The sequence below is a fragment of the Miniopterus natalensis genome, chromosome 8 (genome assembly GCF_054644295.1).
Source record: "Miniopterus natalensis isolate mMinNat1 chromosome 8, mMinNat1.hap1, whole genome shotgun sequence".
Taxonomy (NCBI): domain Eukaryota; kingdom Metazoa; phylum Chordata; class Mammalia; order Chiroptera; family Miniopteridae; genus Miniopterus; species Miniopterus natalensis.
In genome coordinates, this window is record NC_142088.1 from 34,944,393 (window position 1) to 34,962,621 (window position 18,229).

The 18,229-nt window shown below is 36.5% G+C and overlaps 1 protein-coding gene across 1 annotated transcript in view; it reads right to left on the reverse strand.

The window, feature by feature from the left end:
- Positions 1-7,006: 7,006 nt before the first annotated feature.
- UBE2E3 (ubiquitin conjugating enzyme E2 E3) overlaps positions 7,007-18,229 on the reverse strand; it is a 69,037-nt gene continuing 57,814 nt past the window's right edge. Inside the window, exons 4-6 of the mRNA XM_016211201.2 lie at positions 12,674-12,806; positions 9,404-9,551; positions 7,007-7,639 (exon numbers count right to left, since the gene is read on the reverse strand). Coding sequence (XP_016066687.1) covers positions 7,542-7,639; positions 9,404-9,551; positions 12,674-12,806 — 379 coding nt within the window. The 3' untranslated portion in view covers positions 7,007-7,541. The remainder of the gene's footprint in view (positions 7,640-9,403; positions 9,552-12,673; positions 12,807-18,229) is intronic.

Sequence of the window (18,229 nt, forward strand, 5' to 3'; positions counted from 1 at the left end):
GTATAGTTGTGTAAATGTGCAACAATCACAGGAAAGGTACTGTTCAGCAAGACTCAACCAGGGGAAAAAAGTTAACTTCTAAATGTTTGTTAATTCTGGACTCTAAGCAAAAGTGGTTGAGCCAGTTATGATTCTGCATTTGTCTCTGACTCGATTTTCAGAGAAAGAAGGTAAGATCGGCCTCATTTCTTATTATGAACCTTGGGAAGCAGGAAGTCAAGACAGTATCAGGGAGATGAAAGCACAATGGAAGACGTGAGCCCTGGTCACGAGGTCACTGGCCCATGGGTTCTCTGGAAATGAAACCTGCCCTTCAAATTCCCTACTTCTTGAGAAAAATGCAGCCCAGAGAACAGAAGGCCTGGAACCAGGAGTCTTCCCATGGGACTAGGGGGAGAAGTTGGTAGGTATCAGGAATTGGTGTCACTGTCCTGACCACCAAATCCACAAAGCAGACCTGGGGTAAAGAAAGCTCAATTTTCTAGAATCATCTGAAGGGGCAAGGATTCCGAGAAGCCATTCTCCTCTATCCAACTAGAAGTCACCCGCCACACCATCTACTGCGGTGTTTTCGAAGCTCTCTGTATTCACCTGATATCTCTTTTCCTGACTAGACTGTGATGAACAATTTGGGAAACATCAGTTTCTTCTCTTCCCAGCATTTCAAGAAAAAAATAGCTTTCAATAAATATTTTAATTTCTCTAGTTAAATTTGGTGTCGAGGTAATTCTTCAATGATAAAAGGAAAAGCAATCACTTGAAGAAAAGAAAATATTAAGGTGCTTAAGATTCAAACCAACTGCTAACCACACTTGATGAAAAAGACATTCCAGATTCTATGGGAATTTTAACTACTTGTTCATTATTAACATGTAATTATGAAGCCAAAGGTCCATCTAGACAGACAATTCACTCACTCACTCATTTAACAATAAATGACTACTGCACTGGGCACAGAGGAGCCACACAGACACGGGAGCTCGGGCGCCCCCTCCCTCATTTCCAGCCAATAACCACTTCCTTTTCTTGGAGTAGAAGCAACAAGAGACCTTCTATGACAGCATATCCCCTGTCCTTTGCCTGTTCTGGATACCTATGGATGGGATGAGATGTCTTAGTCCCCAGCAAAGGCCAACCACTGTACTTACATGCCAGATCCCACCCCCTCGCCTACCTAGGAGAATTCAAGAATCTGATAAAGGCCAGCACTGCTTTAAGTGCTGGTGCTGGATACGATGTTTCCCAGAGTTCCTAGTCTAGTCAGGGAGAGAAACAAATGTCCAAAGAAAGTGCAGAGAACTTTGGAAACACCCTCAGCAAATGGTGTAGCAGACGATTTTCTCCAGGACGTTGCCTCTCTGCCCTGCATCGTTCCCTTACCCTATCTTTCACGTCGACACACAAACACACTGTAATATTTTCCATCTTAAAAAGCACAAAACTCTACCCAGGCCGGTCTTCCTCAGTGGTTAGAGCATCCGCCGCAGACCTAAGGGTCGTGTGTTTGATTTCCAGTCAAGGGCATGTACCTTGGTTGCAGGTTCAATCCCCTGGCCAAGGGCAGGGCATCTGCAGGAGACAACCAGTCTCAAGACAACAAGTGATCAAGAAGACAACAACAATAATGGGAAATTAAGGAAATTTTGTAGGGCAGAAAGCATTTTGGTATATAAGGACTTTTAAAATCACCAAATAAAATCACTCTCCATTTTAAACAAGTCAACATTAAAGATGGGAATAACGCATTGCTACTTCTATTTCAAGTTAACAGGAATGTACCCAGCACTAACCGCATAGGAAGCACTGAATCAGTATGATGGGGAATTAAAGACATGACTGACATGCTTCACACGGTCTCTGAATACCTGATGCAGACTTACGCCCATGACATAATGTTCATTCATTCAGCAGCCATGTATCACGTTAGGGAGAGAGAGACTGCGCTGAGAGAGACAAGGAAAGATAGAGATTATCTTCCAAAAGCTCACTGTCCAGAAATATGTATAAGGTATTAAATTAAATTAATAAAATGCCAAAATGCATGCCAGAGACAGTGGATACTAAGTAGTTTGAAGGACAGAAAGTAATTATTTTAAAAGCATCCAATAGTATTAAGTATGCTTAATATCATGTAGATTGGGTAAAACTTAGGAAATCTATAAACTAATATTTTCATAGTGAAATCAGCAGGGACATCTGTTCAATTCTCATTCAACAGAAAATGGATACACATTAGCAAAGATGTGCTGTCTGCTAAGAAGAGGTAAGAATCTGGACAAGAAATTATAAATTAAGGATGTGACAATGTGTTTGTTCTCTGTACATATTGTAGTGCCTGAAAGGACCTTCAATTAGCAAACACTTAAATTTGTAGGATGCACTCACAATGGAGGTCAGTTAAGGGGTTACAATAGCGTAATCACACAGCCTCTCCAAGAGGGGGAAAAAAAAACAGATAAAGGAAAAAGAATTCCTGCACAGGAGGAAACCTGGCTTGTAGTTCATACTTAGAAATACATACATGCTTGAATTTCTTATTATTTCTGAGAGAAACAGACCAACTGACAGACTAAAGGCACAGGATAGTAAAATGGAAAGGTTTCATCAAAGGAGTAGGACTTGAGATATCAACTTTAGGGGTTGAAGGATTTGGGGGGAAAAGCTTTTAATGTTCTGTGTTGGGTAGATCTGCATAAATGGGACTTTAGTCTCACTGAATTTCAACAGAAATGGGGAAGGTTTAAACACACCCAGGGCTAGTGCCCAGAGCTCTGCTGCTTAATAGCAGTCAAATCACTCTTTCTCATATAATTAAATAATGGCACTACTACTAAAAAATGTTTACACTGTCCTTGTACCTGAATTTGAGTAATCTGTTACTTTTTTTTTTTTTTTAAATGTTCAAACTTAGCTTCTTATGTTTGGTCTTACTGATAGAATATCATCATTTAAATATCATCTTGGGCTTCTAGTCACATGAGCTACTAGAACCCCAAGAAGTTGAGGGCAAACTAAAACAAGAAAGATACTGTTAGAAATCCAGGATATCCTTTCAGACAAGTGCTTATGAATTTAACAATCAGGTAGAAAAAGAGGAAAGTGAGCCTAGGTGTGATACTATGCATCTACCGCAGGTAGGGGTGGGAACCTTTTTTCTGCCAAGGGCCACTTGGATATTTATAAATCATTTGCAGGCCACCCAAAATTATTAACTTAAAAATTAGCTCTGAGAAAAGCTACTAGTTTTATTGAGTTTCGAGCCCCACCTGCAGTTGCCTTGTCAGGGCCAGACCAAATGACTTCAGGGTGTTCCTCAGCCCTGGCTGTAGAGGATACTCCTCATTTCTAATGAACAAGGTTGGTTCTGTCTGACAAGGCCTGAACACAACCTAACACTCTTGGCAATGCAGTTTATAAACCAGTTCCAAAAGTTCACTTTATAACCATTTTGAAAGGACTATCAGTCCACTGTAGAAACGTTCTAGTAAACATTCTAGTATACATTTAAATCATTGAAGAACTTCACCAGCCCAAAAGCTGACAAACAAGTTACAAAAAATTGATGTTTCAAATGCCTATCTACTAAAATGTAATTATGAATTATTTTTTATTTGGGTATTACTTGAAAAAACTTTATTTAGACATGAAACAAATGGATTCGTTTATATATTCTATTTATCTAAAATAAGGAACACTAATGAAAATATAAGTAGATAATACTGTAGAATCAGCTCAGCCTTTTAAAATAATTTGCAATAGTTTTATAAAAGTAATCAGTTTCATATTATGCCATAATTATTTCCAAAGAACACAATAAAAAGGTCAACTGAAAATGTGTTAATGTACTACATTAACATGATTATAATGCAGGTTAACCTCTGAAGTCATGTGACTGAAACTGACTTAAATTTTACAATATAGTCATTCTTATACTGTTATCAGGATATACACTTGGCCCTGGCCAGTGCGGCTCAGGGGGTAAAGCATCGGCTCATGCATCAAACCGTCCCAAGTTCAATTCCTGGTCAAAGGCATGTACCTGTGATGCAGGTTCAATCCCCAGCCGCAGCAGGAGCATGTGCGGGAGGCAACCAATCGATGTGTCTCTCTCACATTGATGTTTCTCTCTCCCTCCCTTCCATTCTCTCTAAAAATCAACGGAAAAAATATCCTCCAGTGAGGATTAACAACAACAACAAAAATATATACCCTTGGACAAGTCAGTGGACTGACTTCAAGTACACAACACCTCAAAGTTATTAGAAAGAGTAGCATATACATGGGTCAACTCACAGTTTTATCCCTGTGATACTTACGATTTCCTAGGGGGGGGAAAGCAATGTCTATGTAACTAACACATCTTGTTATTTTGAAAAAAGTAGTCAACAAATGCTCAATTTCCTGATGTTATGTGATATACAGTTGAATAAATTTAAAATAACATCATTTCTCTTTTTCAAAATTAAAAAAAAGGAAATCAGTGATGTTAAAAGTATTTCTATGACAAATGTTGAAGGCAGAAGCTAAATAAACATAGCTTGTATTTATTGGAAACTATCAATAAGGTCTTATTTTGGAAGGTTCCATTTGAGACTTTTAAAATAGACTATTAAAATAAAGATTTACTAAAATACAAAACTGTACCTTATCTTACTGAATAATTTTCAGAAGTTAGCAATTAATCTATGTATATCTGCTATAACAGATATACATATTCAATATTAATGATGATGTTATAACAAAAACTCTTAGCCTAGTTGTAAAGAATGGGGGCTGGCTGTACCTGCACATCACATTGGCTCTGTAACATGGGACAAGTTATTTAATCTATTCATGCAACAGTTTCGCTGTCAAATGAGGATTGTGTCTCCTCTCCTAAAGCTCTTTAGGGGACATTAAATGAGCTAGGGCCCTTCCAAAACTAAGTGGTTCCTGGCATGTAGTGGTGCACCACACAACTCCTCTGAGGGCACATGATCACAAATGGTCACAAATAGAACACTCCAGGCTCAAGGGGTGCATGGTGCTGTGACCATTCTTGAATATTTACAAAGTTGGACTTTAACTTGTAAAATTTGCTCTTAACAGATGAGAAAAAGTCTGAGTTTTGAAATATTACCATTTATATATAAAGCAAAGTTTCAAGGAAAAAGAGCCCTTATTTATATAGTATACATGGATGAATACCTTTGTAACTGGGAAGTAGATCTATAGTTTTCGAAAATACAGAAGATGAAAAAAAATTTCAGAATTTTAAGGGAACCTAGTAGAAAACCAAATGATGATTGGTTTTCATGTCAGTCCATTTGGAACTGTACCCTGTTCCCTGAAAGAGAAAGCAGAACAAGCAGAACACATTTTTAAGGTTAAAATTACCTGAGGAGTTTGAGGGCTAACAGAGAATATGGAAATAATGAAATTCAACTATTTTGTTTCGTATATGAATAAGCTGAAATTCGAAGAAGTTCAAGTATCTTATTCAAGGCTACAAAGGTAGTTTGTGCAAGAGCCACACACACTTTCAAGAAATCAATTCCCTCCACTCTGTCGCAGGTGAGTAGAGGACACAGCCCACAAAGTAAGCACGTTGGTAGTAGTCATTAGGCTGATAGCAAATGAAGGAAGCCAATGATGGCATCCCCAAACATCCTAACATTCGGTATGATGAAAGCTTCTTTAGCACAAGAGAGAAGTTTATTACTCCAGGGTGTAGAATGTACAAAATATTCAAAGTGAGGAAAAATACTTTCTACTGACCTACATAGAAAGCCTAGCAGCTTACAGGAAAGACCCCCACCCTCATCACATTGACTTGAACTCAGTTACAGATTACTGGTCACCACTTACAAGAGTCAAAGCCAGAGGTTTCCACAGGCCTAGCTTGAGTTCTTCAAAACACTACCTTTTTGCTTGGCGCTCCTCTGTAATATGGGGAGATTTTAAGGGGAAGGAGGTTAAGTGAAAAGTAGACATATAAGTAATTTTATTTTTACCCTGATTTAAGACTTCTATTGATACCCAAGTCAACGGAAGACCATTATTCTTAGTGAGGGGATATGAAACTATAATTGTTTTACTTTATTATCTGAAGCAATGCATTTTATGCTAATAACGCCACTCTATAAATTTTAAGATGGTGTTCTATTTCCATATTTAGGACTGGAGATGACATCTGTGCCATATTCCACAACCTTGGTTATATAACCGGAGAGCTACCTCAATGATTATCCCAGCCATAGGGGAAAAGCAGCACATTTACAGTTTACCATACCTGAAAATCGCAAAGCAATTCTAACTCCTTTAAAAAAATCTCACAGTCACTAATTATAACCAGAAAAAAGAAATTTATATAACCCATGAAACCCTTAAAATTTGATATTTTTCAACTGAGAAATGAAGCCACATCTGTAGACTAATCCAGAGTTCTCATTGACCTTTAGGCAGAAAGGGTCTGTGTTCAATTCTGCCTCTGGCTACATCTACTGGACCAGTGCCACAATGAAAATGGTAATACACATCACATACCATAAAAATTCAAGACCAAGATTAGAAGCAAACTATTAAAAAAGAAAAAAGAAAAAAAAAAAAGCACCAAGACATAGAACAGTGACCAGATTGTAGTTATTTAACAATACTGCCCAATGGTGGACAGAAATCACCAATTTGGAAACAAAATGTTCCGTAAAACAATATCAGATTGCTGAGTGAGCCAGGATTTCATATTATTTCTATCTCAAATATCGTATTAGCAAAGTAGAGCTTTATGTTTTTGAGACCAATGGCTTTAAAATTCAGTTTTCCATATTTAATTAAGCTCATTATATTTTCTCATTAGGATTGAAAGGAAAAAAAACTAAGATTTCCAATGTTTTGTATTTAATAATTCATTTATTTGTACTAGTCTTTAGCAGTCCTCTTCATATCCGCAATTTTATTTCATCAACAATCATCTCAGACACACCTTCTAACAAGACTGACTTAAAATATTACGACAGGAAACTATGCCTTCAGGAGCATGTTTATTGTGTTTGAGATGATACATCAGGTGCTCTCTGAGCTACAAAGGGTAAAAGGAAATCCTCTCATTACAAACTGACAAAGGTAAAAGGTAAAACATTTTTCACAACAGCATTAACCACATACTCAGAAATAGATCTGGGTTTAATACAAATGACATAATTCCTAGTCATCTACAGCTACTTTTATAACTTCATACAGATAATGAATTAGGCTAAAATGCACTATAATATTTGGTAGACTTCAGGACCAGTATCCTTAGTACATCACAAAATACATTTTGATATCCCAAAGAAGCAAGACTTGCAAGTAGGCATTTTAAACATAACTAATCTACAGCTACAAAGTTCTACTCTTGATAGCATTTACCTTTTTGGGGAGTCTCCCAGTCTCCAAAGGATAAAAGCAGAGAGTAGAATCAGTATAACATATACACAGAAGTCCGTATTGTAAAGGCTATAAAGATTTGCAGCACAGTGAGAAGATGCCTTCTGCTCCTTCACACTGCATACAAATTTTGTGAATTATGTCGCGTATCTCTTGGTCCACTGTCTGGCTATCCTGTCATGTTCTGCTCTGTTGGTCAAATACTGAGTGGCTATGCTTCCAACCAGAGGATCCGCTGGAAAGTGAAAAGAATAATAAAAAATATTATATGTTCGAAAGGTACAGTTTTAACATTCTATTAAACCGAAATGCTGATTTTAGCAGCATCTTAATATTAATATTCAATTTAGTTCAAGGTCCTATAACTAAAAATGAGTGCTGAGTCAATAAATATGATTTTTATAAAAGATGTATGCCTTTAATACACAAAAACTGTTTTTTACTCTTGGCATTTTATTCAATAATAAAAGTGTGAAGCCCTGGCCAGTATTGCTCAGTGATTAGAGCGTTGGCCCACACACAGAAGGGCTGCAGGCTTGATTCCAGGTCAAAGGCATGTACCTGAGTTGCAGGTTCGATTCCTAGCCCCAGATCGGGCATGTGCACAGGAAGCAACCAATTCATGTGTCTTTCACATGTCAGTGTCTCTCCCTCCCTCTCTCCCTTCCTCCCTCTTAAAAATCAATGGAAAAAAATATCCTGGGGTGAGGATTAACAATAATAATGATGATGATGATGAAATTGTGCTAGATAATTTATTTCTGCCTTCTTATGACTATTAAAAATTTTAATTTTTAAATAAAAACTCAGATCTAATAATTCAATGCTATTCAGAATAAAATGTCTCCTTCACTCTATGCAATAATGTGACTCTAACTATCTTTATCTCCATTTTAAAACTTACCATTTTGTTTTAAATAGAATTCTGAACTGAAAATTGAATCTGAGATATAAACCTCCATTACTCAGGAGTTTTTCCCCCGGCAAATGATTGTTACCGGTTTACAGCACTTCTATCCAGAGATATACACATACACAAGCATGTAGAATATCTTGTTATACATCTGTATCTTTTTCAGTGCCTTGCTTTTTTACTTAATATACCTTAGAGAGCTTTCCCTATCAGTTCATAAAGAGCTGCCTCATTCTTTTTAACAGGTACATCCTCTATTAATGGTTGTTTTCAATCTTTTGCTGTAATAAATGATGTTACAATATCTGTCTGTCTGTCTATATTGGGTATATGCTGGGCCAAAGATAATAGTAACAGCCTTTGGTGATTAATCAAATGTTTAGAAAAAGTAAGTCTACGTCTTTTAAGAAGTAACCTCACCACTGCGCCCGGCTAGCTCAGTCGGTAGAGCATGAGACTCTTAAAAAGTAACCTCTCAGTAAGATAACATGCAAAATCCCTGGCTTAAACATCACTTTTTCAATTCAGCTACCCATGTTAAAGATCATGCGTAGCAGTTATGCATTTCTTTATGTTATAAATTATACACTAACGACTTTACCTCTAAGTATATCTAATCACAATCTAGCCCAACAATCTCATCAGCTGTTAATTTTTTAATATCCTTCACTATTACTACATCTAATACAATTAACTATAATCCAAAAAGGAAGAGAAAACAAGCAGCTCTTTATTACTAAGCGGTTGCTTTAAAGCACGTGGCAGCATAAAAAAAGGAGGCTCTGGAGTCAGAGACACTGCTCCACCACTATCAAAGTGGTTTGTACAGGTACGTGCTTCAGAAAAGAGTCCGTCAATGATAGGGAGACGATAATATAGGGTAGCATTCCATTAACAAACTGAAGAAAGTTATTGTGAAACTTTTGGTCTATTCTAATTGAAACGGCATTGATAATTTCCTTGCAAAATGTTTTATGCTGATCTTTCCACCAATAGCACTTACTTTCCAAATCTACACTTAAGCTACCCAAGAAAATGCACTGGTTTCTATAGCCTCATTGTATGTGGTAATAAAGATCTGCTTACCGGGGTTGCAGTCTGTCAAAAGAGAACAAATCGACAGCAAAACCTTTGAAATAGTCAAAGCAGGACTCCAGTTGTCTTTAAGGATGTCCAGACAGATGACTCCCTGACTGTTGATGTTGCAGTGATAGATTCTGGTGCGGAAAGTAACCTAAGGGCAGTCACATTAAAAACAGGGAGAAAATGAAATGCTTTCCTACCAATTAAAACCCTCGCTGGCAAAAATGAAGGGTAACACATCACAGATGATACTAAAAAGCAAATAATTTAACTAAAGAGCCAATAGAACACTAGGTTTAAGTGGTAACAAAATCAAATGGTTTTAACTTGGTTAAAAGAAATTTCCTGGTTTTTACCCAGTATAGCAAGAACTATACTGATTTTAAGCCAAAGTAAGTGTTGATTTGATTAGTTTAATCAAAATAAAGGATACAGTAATTCTATGTATGTCTGTGCACGCACCATATACATATTATTGTGTGCACATGACACCCGTTTAAAGACAGAAAGTGAGGGAGAACAGAAATGTTTTGATGCCAAAGGTAAGAGGAATTGGTAAAGAATTTTTTAAACATAAAATGGAAGTTACATTAGTTTGTCAGTAGAAAAGATCAGTATCAACTCAACTAATTTCTTGCCATGTGTCAGAAAATATTGAAGAATTTAGAGGAAGGTTGGTTAAATCACCAGCCTATTTCCTAGCCTTTTATTTCCATAACTGGCTTACGATCTTGTTAAGACAATGAAGTAAAATAAAACAAGCAAGGTATTAAGCTACTGAAAAAAGGAAACATACCCCTGAGATGTGTGAAAAAGAGGATTAGAGGAACAAACACTGTCAAGTTCCAAAACAATCACAATGGTTAATCTTAATTTGAAGTTATATAGAGAGAAAAAGACAGTTTCTGATCTCTTAGAACTAGCAGTGTACTGTTGTTTCCCAAGTGGAGTGTGGGAAGAAAATATTAAGTCCTCAAAAGTATTTCTGATAAGGATACAAAATTAAAAACAAAAAAAACACTGGCGACGGGCAAGAAAGCACTGGTCTTGCAGGGGCGAGGGGAGAGGAGACCATGCTCCTCTAGAACTGCTCTAATACAATACGTACCAGTTACACAGAGCTCTTAAAATGTGGCTAGTTGAATTGAAAAGGGCTAAAAGTATAAAATACACATCAGATTTCAAAGACTCAATACCAAAAAGAGAATGTACAATATCCCGTTAATAATACTCTTACACTGGTTTCATGTTGCAATGACAATATTTTGGATATACTGGGTTAAATAAAATATATTATTAAAATTAATTCACTGTTTCTATTCTTTTAATGTAGCTACTGGAAAATTTAAAATACATGTGTAGCTTGCACTGTATTTCTATCAGACAGCTCTTCTATAGAATACAGGAATAATGCATGTTCATATTATTGACAGCTAACTGTATGTAAGGTTTACAAACACAATACAATTAGTATTTTGAATCTGTTTAGCTATTAACAATGAGTGAACAAAAGAAAATTAAATTTTTATTGTTCTTCAACACCTTATCTGAACTTCAAAAAGAAGCAGTACTGTAGAGAAATAACTGTACCCAACACTAAGATAACAGCAGAAGTCTCATTTCTTTTTCACTTGTCCAACTATAGATCTGCACAATGCTTCATAATACTGTATATTATACCTTAGGCAAAAGGAATTAATCAACATCAAAGGGCTAGAAAATTAAAATTAGACCAGCAGAAATATTGTGCTAAATTAAGAAAACACATATTAACCAAAACAATTATGATAAATCATATATAGAAAACTATAGTTTGAAACCCTTATTTTAGTCAATTTCTACTTTTCATTAAAGATGCTAAGAAATTTTTTTTTTAAACAAATTTTCCCTCCCATAAAAAGATTACTTTGTAAAATACAGACCTTGCAAATTTTTTTCTGCTAATTTTGCTATCGTGCTAAAATCACTTTTCCAATATAAAAAATGAGGCAAGTAAACACAAATATCGCTACTTATACATCATGAGCTATTTTGCTAAAGTTTTATTTATTTTCTATAATACAGAAAACCACTGAACGCAAATTGAGCAGTTAGTGATATACTGCCATTTAACATGTCATTTTTAAAGTGAATACAATGTGTGTTATTATTAACATGAGGGTTTTATCCCTTTATTTGAATGATCTAGCAAGACGTACTCTATATACCAGGAAGCATTAAGACAATCATTTAAATACCTTAAACTGTGATGGGACCAAAGAATAAAGTACTAAAAAACCTGACAGTTATATTCAAGAGCCAATACCTCTAGGTGCTAGGGAACCTTGTTATCTGCAATTTGAGGTAAATACCACTAGGTGGAAATGTTGTTACCTGATTAGATAATATACCGTCTGGGTTTTTTTTCTTCTTTCTTTTTTTGCAGGCATTAAATTGCTGCATATATTTGACACAGTATTGGAAACAGAAGGAACTATGTTAAAGGAAAAGCATTTCATCATAGTTAAGGGCATGATAATACACTTTTCCCTAATATGTCAGAAATCTCTGTAACTAAAGAATAATTATGCTCAGGCTTAATATTGGTGGTTTTTACCCACTGGCCTGACCATTTTATAATGAGAAGTGAGAGGAGAAATCAATTTACGTAACGGTTATATTTAAGACTTGAAAAATAACTGCCAGTCATTACACGGCACAACTCAACCCTTCTCTCTTATCATTTAACTCATATTCAGAGACAACAAGGAGGCATTAGGTCACCCAGCCACCTCCGTTCCCATTACTACATGCTACCTACAAAGAGCACAAAATAAGTTTACTAAATAGTCTTAGCTTCCCTCTTCTTTGCCATAGTTTTCTAGTTTTTGCTCACCTATAAAGATAAGGTATTTAGCACAAAATTCAAGTTATTTAACCCTTATTTCTAGAAGCTGTCAAACAGGCTTACTTTTTAATCCCAGTATGCGTCTAAAGTACATAGGATATTTTCCTTCATATCAAAAATAAAAACTCTGTCTGCTTTTCTGATGTGCAGAGTGATATACTTTTATTTATAATCAACAAACGCTCTGCTGATTAAGAAGTTATTTGTAAAAGGCATTAATCAATTACTTTCACAGTTTTAAAGTTCTTAGTACTTGAGAGTTTCCGTACCAATCCATGAAAAACAATGAAGTTAAAATGGTTACATCAATACACATTTAACCTCTAAAATAAACTGATTTAGGAGGGGAAGGATAAATATTAAAGAATGTACTTCTAGGTTCTTACCTTTGGTGGCTTAAATGGATAATCGGATGAAAATGTGATATCCAGAAAAAACACACCACCTTCATATACAGAACCTGGTGGACCAAGTATAGTCGATCTCCATTCATAAATGTTATCTCCTTTAGGCCCAGCACTATTTAAAAGAAATTAAAAATCAATGTGTAGGTCTGTAAGCAATGAATGTTAATAGCTTAAACCAATTAAATATTAAAGGTAAATTAGCAACTAGAGTAATAAGAGATGAGTCCCAATGAGTGCATGCATTTGTATAAACTTACTTGGAAATATTTCAAACTTAGAGAAAAATTACAACAAAAAACATCCATATAACTTTACCCAGATCTTTTTCTGTCAGCATTCTGCCTCATTTGCTTTATCACTCCTCCTTCTCTTCTCTTTCTATGTATATGTACATATTTATGTATACACCCCCCCACATATATGCAAAGTGCTTTTTTCTGAGACATTTGAGAGTAAGTTGAACACATCACAGCCCTTTCCCCATAAATACTTCAGCATGCATTTCCTAAAATAACCTTCAATAATACAATCACAATACAGCTACAATTCAGTAAATATAATATCAATACAATACTTTAACCTAAGATCAAAATAATGTTGTCAATTGACCCAATAATGCCTTTAAAAAAAAGAAGGAAAAACACTTCTAATTTTCTCCAGATGTAGGACCCAGTCTTAGGCGAATCTATGTCCTGCACCTTTAGTCTTCTTTAATAAAGCCTTTCAGCCTTTCTTTGACTTCTGTAACATTAACATTTTTGAAAAATATTTTTTTTAATAGAATGCTCATCATTTTGAACTTGTCTGATGTTTCCTCAGGATTAGATGCAGGTGGTGCATTTATGGCCAGGATAGTACGTAAGTGATATGTTCTTCTCAGAGTATCACATCCAGAGGCACATGGTATTCAACCTGTCCCTAACTGGGTGATGTTAATTTTCATTACCAAGATCAAATGATGTCTAATTTTCCTACTGTTTAATACCTTTTCCCTACAACCAAGAGGCAACCTTTGGACAGATACTTTAAGACCATGCAAATACCCTGCTGTTCATCAACATTTCTCCCCTAGATTTAAGACTCATTTGTGAGCCCTGGCCAAAGTGGCTCAGTTAGTTAGGCGTCATTCTATGAAGGGCTGTCAGTTCGAATTCCCAGTCTGGGCACATGCCTGGGTTGCAGGCTTGATCCCCGGTGGAGGGAGTGTAGGAGGCAGCCAATTGCTGCTTCGCTATTACATGGATGTTTCTCTCTCTCCCTCTCCCATTGTCTCTCTCTAAAAATCAATGAAAATATTTTTTAAAAATCCACTTGTGAGTCTTGGCTGAAGTGAACTATATGATGGTGATAAAACTGTGACTTTCCAAATCCAGCTTTCCTCTGGCTCTTGAGCCCTTTGTTCTCCCATATATTACTTGTGAGGTTTAACAGATTCCTATTTTTTTCCTAATGATATGTGGGATAATTTCCAAATTATCCCAGATTTGGCCAGTGGGAGCCTCTTCAAAATGTTCCTGCTTGGCCAGGGTGGCTCAGTGGTTGAGCATCGATCTAAGATCCAGGAAATTGAGGTTTGATTCCCGGTCAGGGCACATGCCCAGGTTACGGGCTCAATCCCCAGTCAGCAGCATGCAGGTTCCTCTCTCTCTCTCTTCCTCCCTCCCCTTCCTCCCTCTGAAATCAATAAAGATATATTTTTTTAAAAAAGAAAGAAAAATGTTCCCATCTCCTGGTGATAGGCAGCCATCAGTTTCACTGAGCACTTCCTTATTTTCTGGCGTAACAAGATGTTCTAGGCTCCCAGACTTGGAATCAGCCACTTCAGGAGCCCTGGTTCCTTTCAGTGGGAAGGTTTCAGAAACCAAGACCTTACTGCTAGGTGCTACTAAATCCCAGGTACATTGCATTGTGCTCAGCTCGTTTCATTTATAAAATACAAACGAGAGAGACTATTCAAATAAAGTCTAAATTAGCGATTATTTTTTGGTAAGGCCCATCCAATATACTACTCAAAACTCTCTTCAAATTTTCTTTACAGGCTTCCATTTTTCTCGAACCTTTACATCATAAATTACCTTGACTTTCTAAGCTAATGTATTATGTAAAGTGTTTCGAATTTTAAAGTAGCCATAGCCCAGCTGGGCGTGGCTCAGCCTTTGAGCATCGACCTATGGTCCTAGGAGATCACGGTTCGATTTCTGGTCAGGGCACATGCCAGGGTTGCCAGCTTGACCACCAGTGGGGGCTGTGCAGCAGGCAGCCTTTCAATGACTCTCTCATAATCGATGTTTCTATCTCTCTCTCCCTCTCCCTTTCTCTCTCCGAAATCAACAAAAATGTATTTTTTTAAAAAATAAAGTAGCCATAAGTTTAGAAATTATCTGTATTGTTTCATTTAAAATAAGTGCAAACCAGCAATGATTAATTACAATACAACATTCAGTATAATTAAAGATGATTTAACTAGTACATCTTATTAATTCTGTAAAACATAAACGATGAACTGTAAACATCAGGTAAGTAATGCTATCAACAATCAAATATGTGCTCTGAAAAAGAGTTCATACAAAAAGGGTGTAGAAAACTTCATGGTATAATCAAAATATTTACAGGACGCTTCAAAAATCTCTCTTTAAGGCTGAGCTATGTATAACAAGTAAAATCTTACTATTTTGGCCTATTTACGAAAAATATACTTTTAAAAGTACTACTTCGTAAGTTTAAAAATAGTACTACTTCATAAGCAAGTGGAACCAATTACAGTAATGGCTCGTTCTGTCATCATTTGAGAATCAGTATATTCCTGAAGCAGATTTTCACTGTACCTAAACACATAAAAAACGGGGTACCAATTTTGGGGGGGGGGGGGAGTTAAACTTGATTCAATGGCATGTCCTTTTCTCAGTTAATTTTCCCTTAGTGACTCAAGATAATCATTATAAAATTAAATTACAGTGTCAGAGACTTTTATAGGATAGCTACTTCACTAAAATGTTTCTAAACTCTACATGTCAGGCAGTAGGAATAATAATGTTAGCTAAGGTTTAGTCCATCCTTCTTACAAGCCAGGCATTGTTCATAGCATCACAGTGTGTAAATCATTTAATTCTCCTTACAAATCTATAAAGCAGGTACTATTATTATATTCCAATTTTTAGATGAGGAAACTAAGGTTTGGAGAGTTAAATAACTTTCTGTATGTCCCACAGCTACAAAATGACTCTGGCAGAATTTGGACAGTCTACGAACTGGTATTTTGGTTTTGCTTTATTTCCTCTTATAACTTCAGTGCTGCTACATCAAATTTAATCTCCATATTCCGCAAATAATTATTTGTGTAAGAAACCAAATTTCCTCAGCGCTATTTTTTGTTTCTTAGCAGAACTATGTTATACTTCACTTGGCTGGATAGAAGGTAAGTGTTGGATCACTATATTTTCATGAATGAGAATTTCAGACTGAAAGGACTTGACGGAGGCCAAACGTCTCCCTTTACGCCTGAAGAAACCAAGGCACAAAAACTAAATGATCCATCTTAAATACCCTTTGCATTGGTAGAAGAGCGGGGCTTCCCACACCAAACTCTTGGTTTCTAAATTTGCTTTTTTTTCTCATTTATTATGCTATTTTACCACAGGATAAAAGAGATGTTTATTACAGCAGAATATTAATTTTGACTCTCCCTTTGTCTTGGAGTAGACTGAGTAAGGCTACAGCTTATAGTCCTAAAATTTTCCTTTACTGTTCCAAAGACATCTAGCTTAAGGTAAGTGAAGACTAAAATATAGCTCTTCTGTTAGCTGCTTTACCTGGAATAAGGGCCTCTTTTTCTTTATCTATCACAAAGGTACCACCTGCTAGTCAGGACTTTTTTGGGGAAGTGGAAGGTGGAGAGGGAAGGTGTTAGATGCCAGAGTGATTCCACCCTAACTCAAACAAAGCATTTTATAGGCTGGCAGCAGAACTGGCACTAAAGCTTCGCAGCTGAGTAGAAAATGGGTGATAAATGCTGACAATCTCAAAATAGGTGTCATTTACACACCTTTTCAGTAGTTTTCAATCTCTCAGCCATTCTACACTGGGTCCTATGTCATTTATTTTTTTCCTCTCTGTAGATCACACCCACAATGCCACTTCCTCCAACTTTATTGAAAACAAACCTCTATTCCTCCTCTATCCCTTCCAACTTCCATCCCAATGTCTTAACAGGCTTTTACTCCCCCTCACTCCATTGAAACAGCTCTCATCCAAAGTCTCCAACGACATCATCACTAGACCCAATGTTCATTTCTCAGATCCTCATCTTATTTGCCTGGTCCAGCAACATTTAACACAGGTGATCACTTCTTCCTCCTTGATATACTTTCTCTGCTTCCTTACTAGTATAACTGAATGGTTTTCCTCCTAACTTTCCTGGCGCTCCTTCACAATCACTATTGCTATTCCTTACCTCTCTAACCTCTCAATATTGCCCGTCCTCAGGGCTCAATTCATGGGCCTCTTCTCCTTTCTACTTACATCTACTCTTTGCTCTATGCTTTCTTGCCATTTCCTTCCCTCTTTCTGCTTATAAAGCAGAAGCGGACTTAAAAGCATAAACCCAAAGTAGAGTTACTAAAATCAAGTAAAACCTTGTTTTAAAATCCTAAAGTTTAAGTAAGACCCTGGCCAGGTGGCTGGAGCATTGACCCATACACCAAAAAAAGGTTGCTGATTCGATTTTGGTCAGGGCACATACCTGGGTTGTGGGTTTGATCCCTAGTTGGGGCATGTACAGAAGGTAACTAATCAATGTTTCTTTCTCACAATGATGTTTCTGTTTGTCTGTCTCTCTCTCTCTCTCCTTCCTTCCCTCTCTTCCCCGCTCCCTCCCTCCTTCCCTCTCTCCTGTGCTCAGGTGAGGATCAAAAAAATTAAAAAATTAAGAATATAAAACAGCAAAAGGCTCACTAAGAAATTCAAGAATGCATTAATCTATGTGACATTAAAGAGCTCTATTGGCATTATTGGAATATTGAAATAAGGTCAAAAACTTAAAATTACAAAAGCAGGTGCTACACAATAAGTTGAAACGGAATACTCCTTAGGATAAGGTCTTACAGAAAACACAACATCCCATTAATGTAAACTCATACTCTCTAACACTTCAAAAGATTTTTTTTTCTCCACTTTCATCTCTAACTACCTGGGTTTGCCCTTAAGTTCAGTCTTCCTATACATAATGCCACACACACACACACACACACACACACTCTCTCTCTCTCTCTCTAATTACATATATATTGCTTAAACATATCATTTCATATAAATTACATATAGTTTCTAACTCTTTAGTTGTAAAACTGTATCTCTGCATCATCAAGTACTACTTACTGAACATTATACTTGTCTGTCCATTGTCAACTGTTACCACAAACTCTAGAGTCAAAATAATCTTCAAAATAAACCCTAGCCCTTCCAAACACCAAAAATTAGTACTTGATTGAAAAAGTTTAAGAGCACACACTACTAGTGGGAGGAGAGAAGAGTATGACT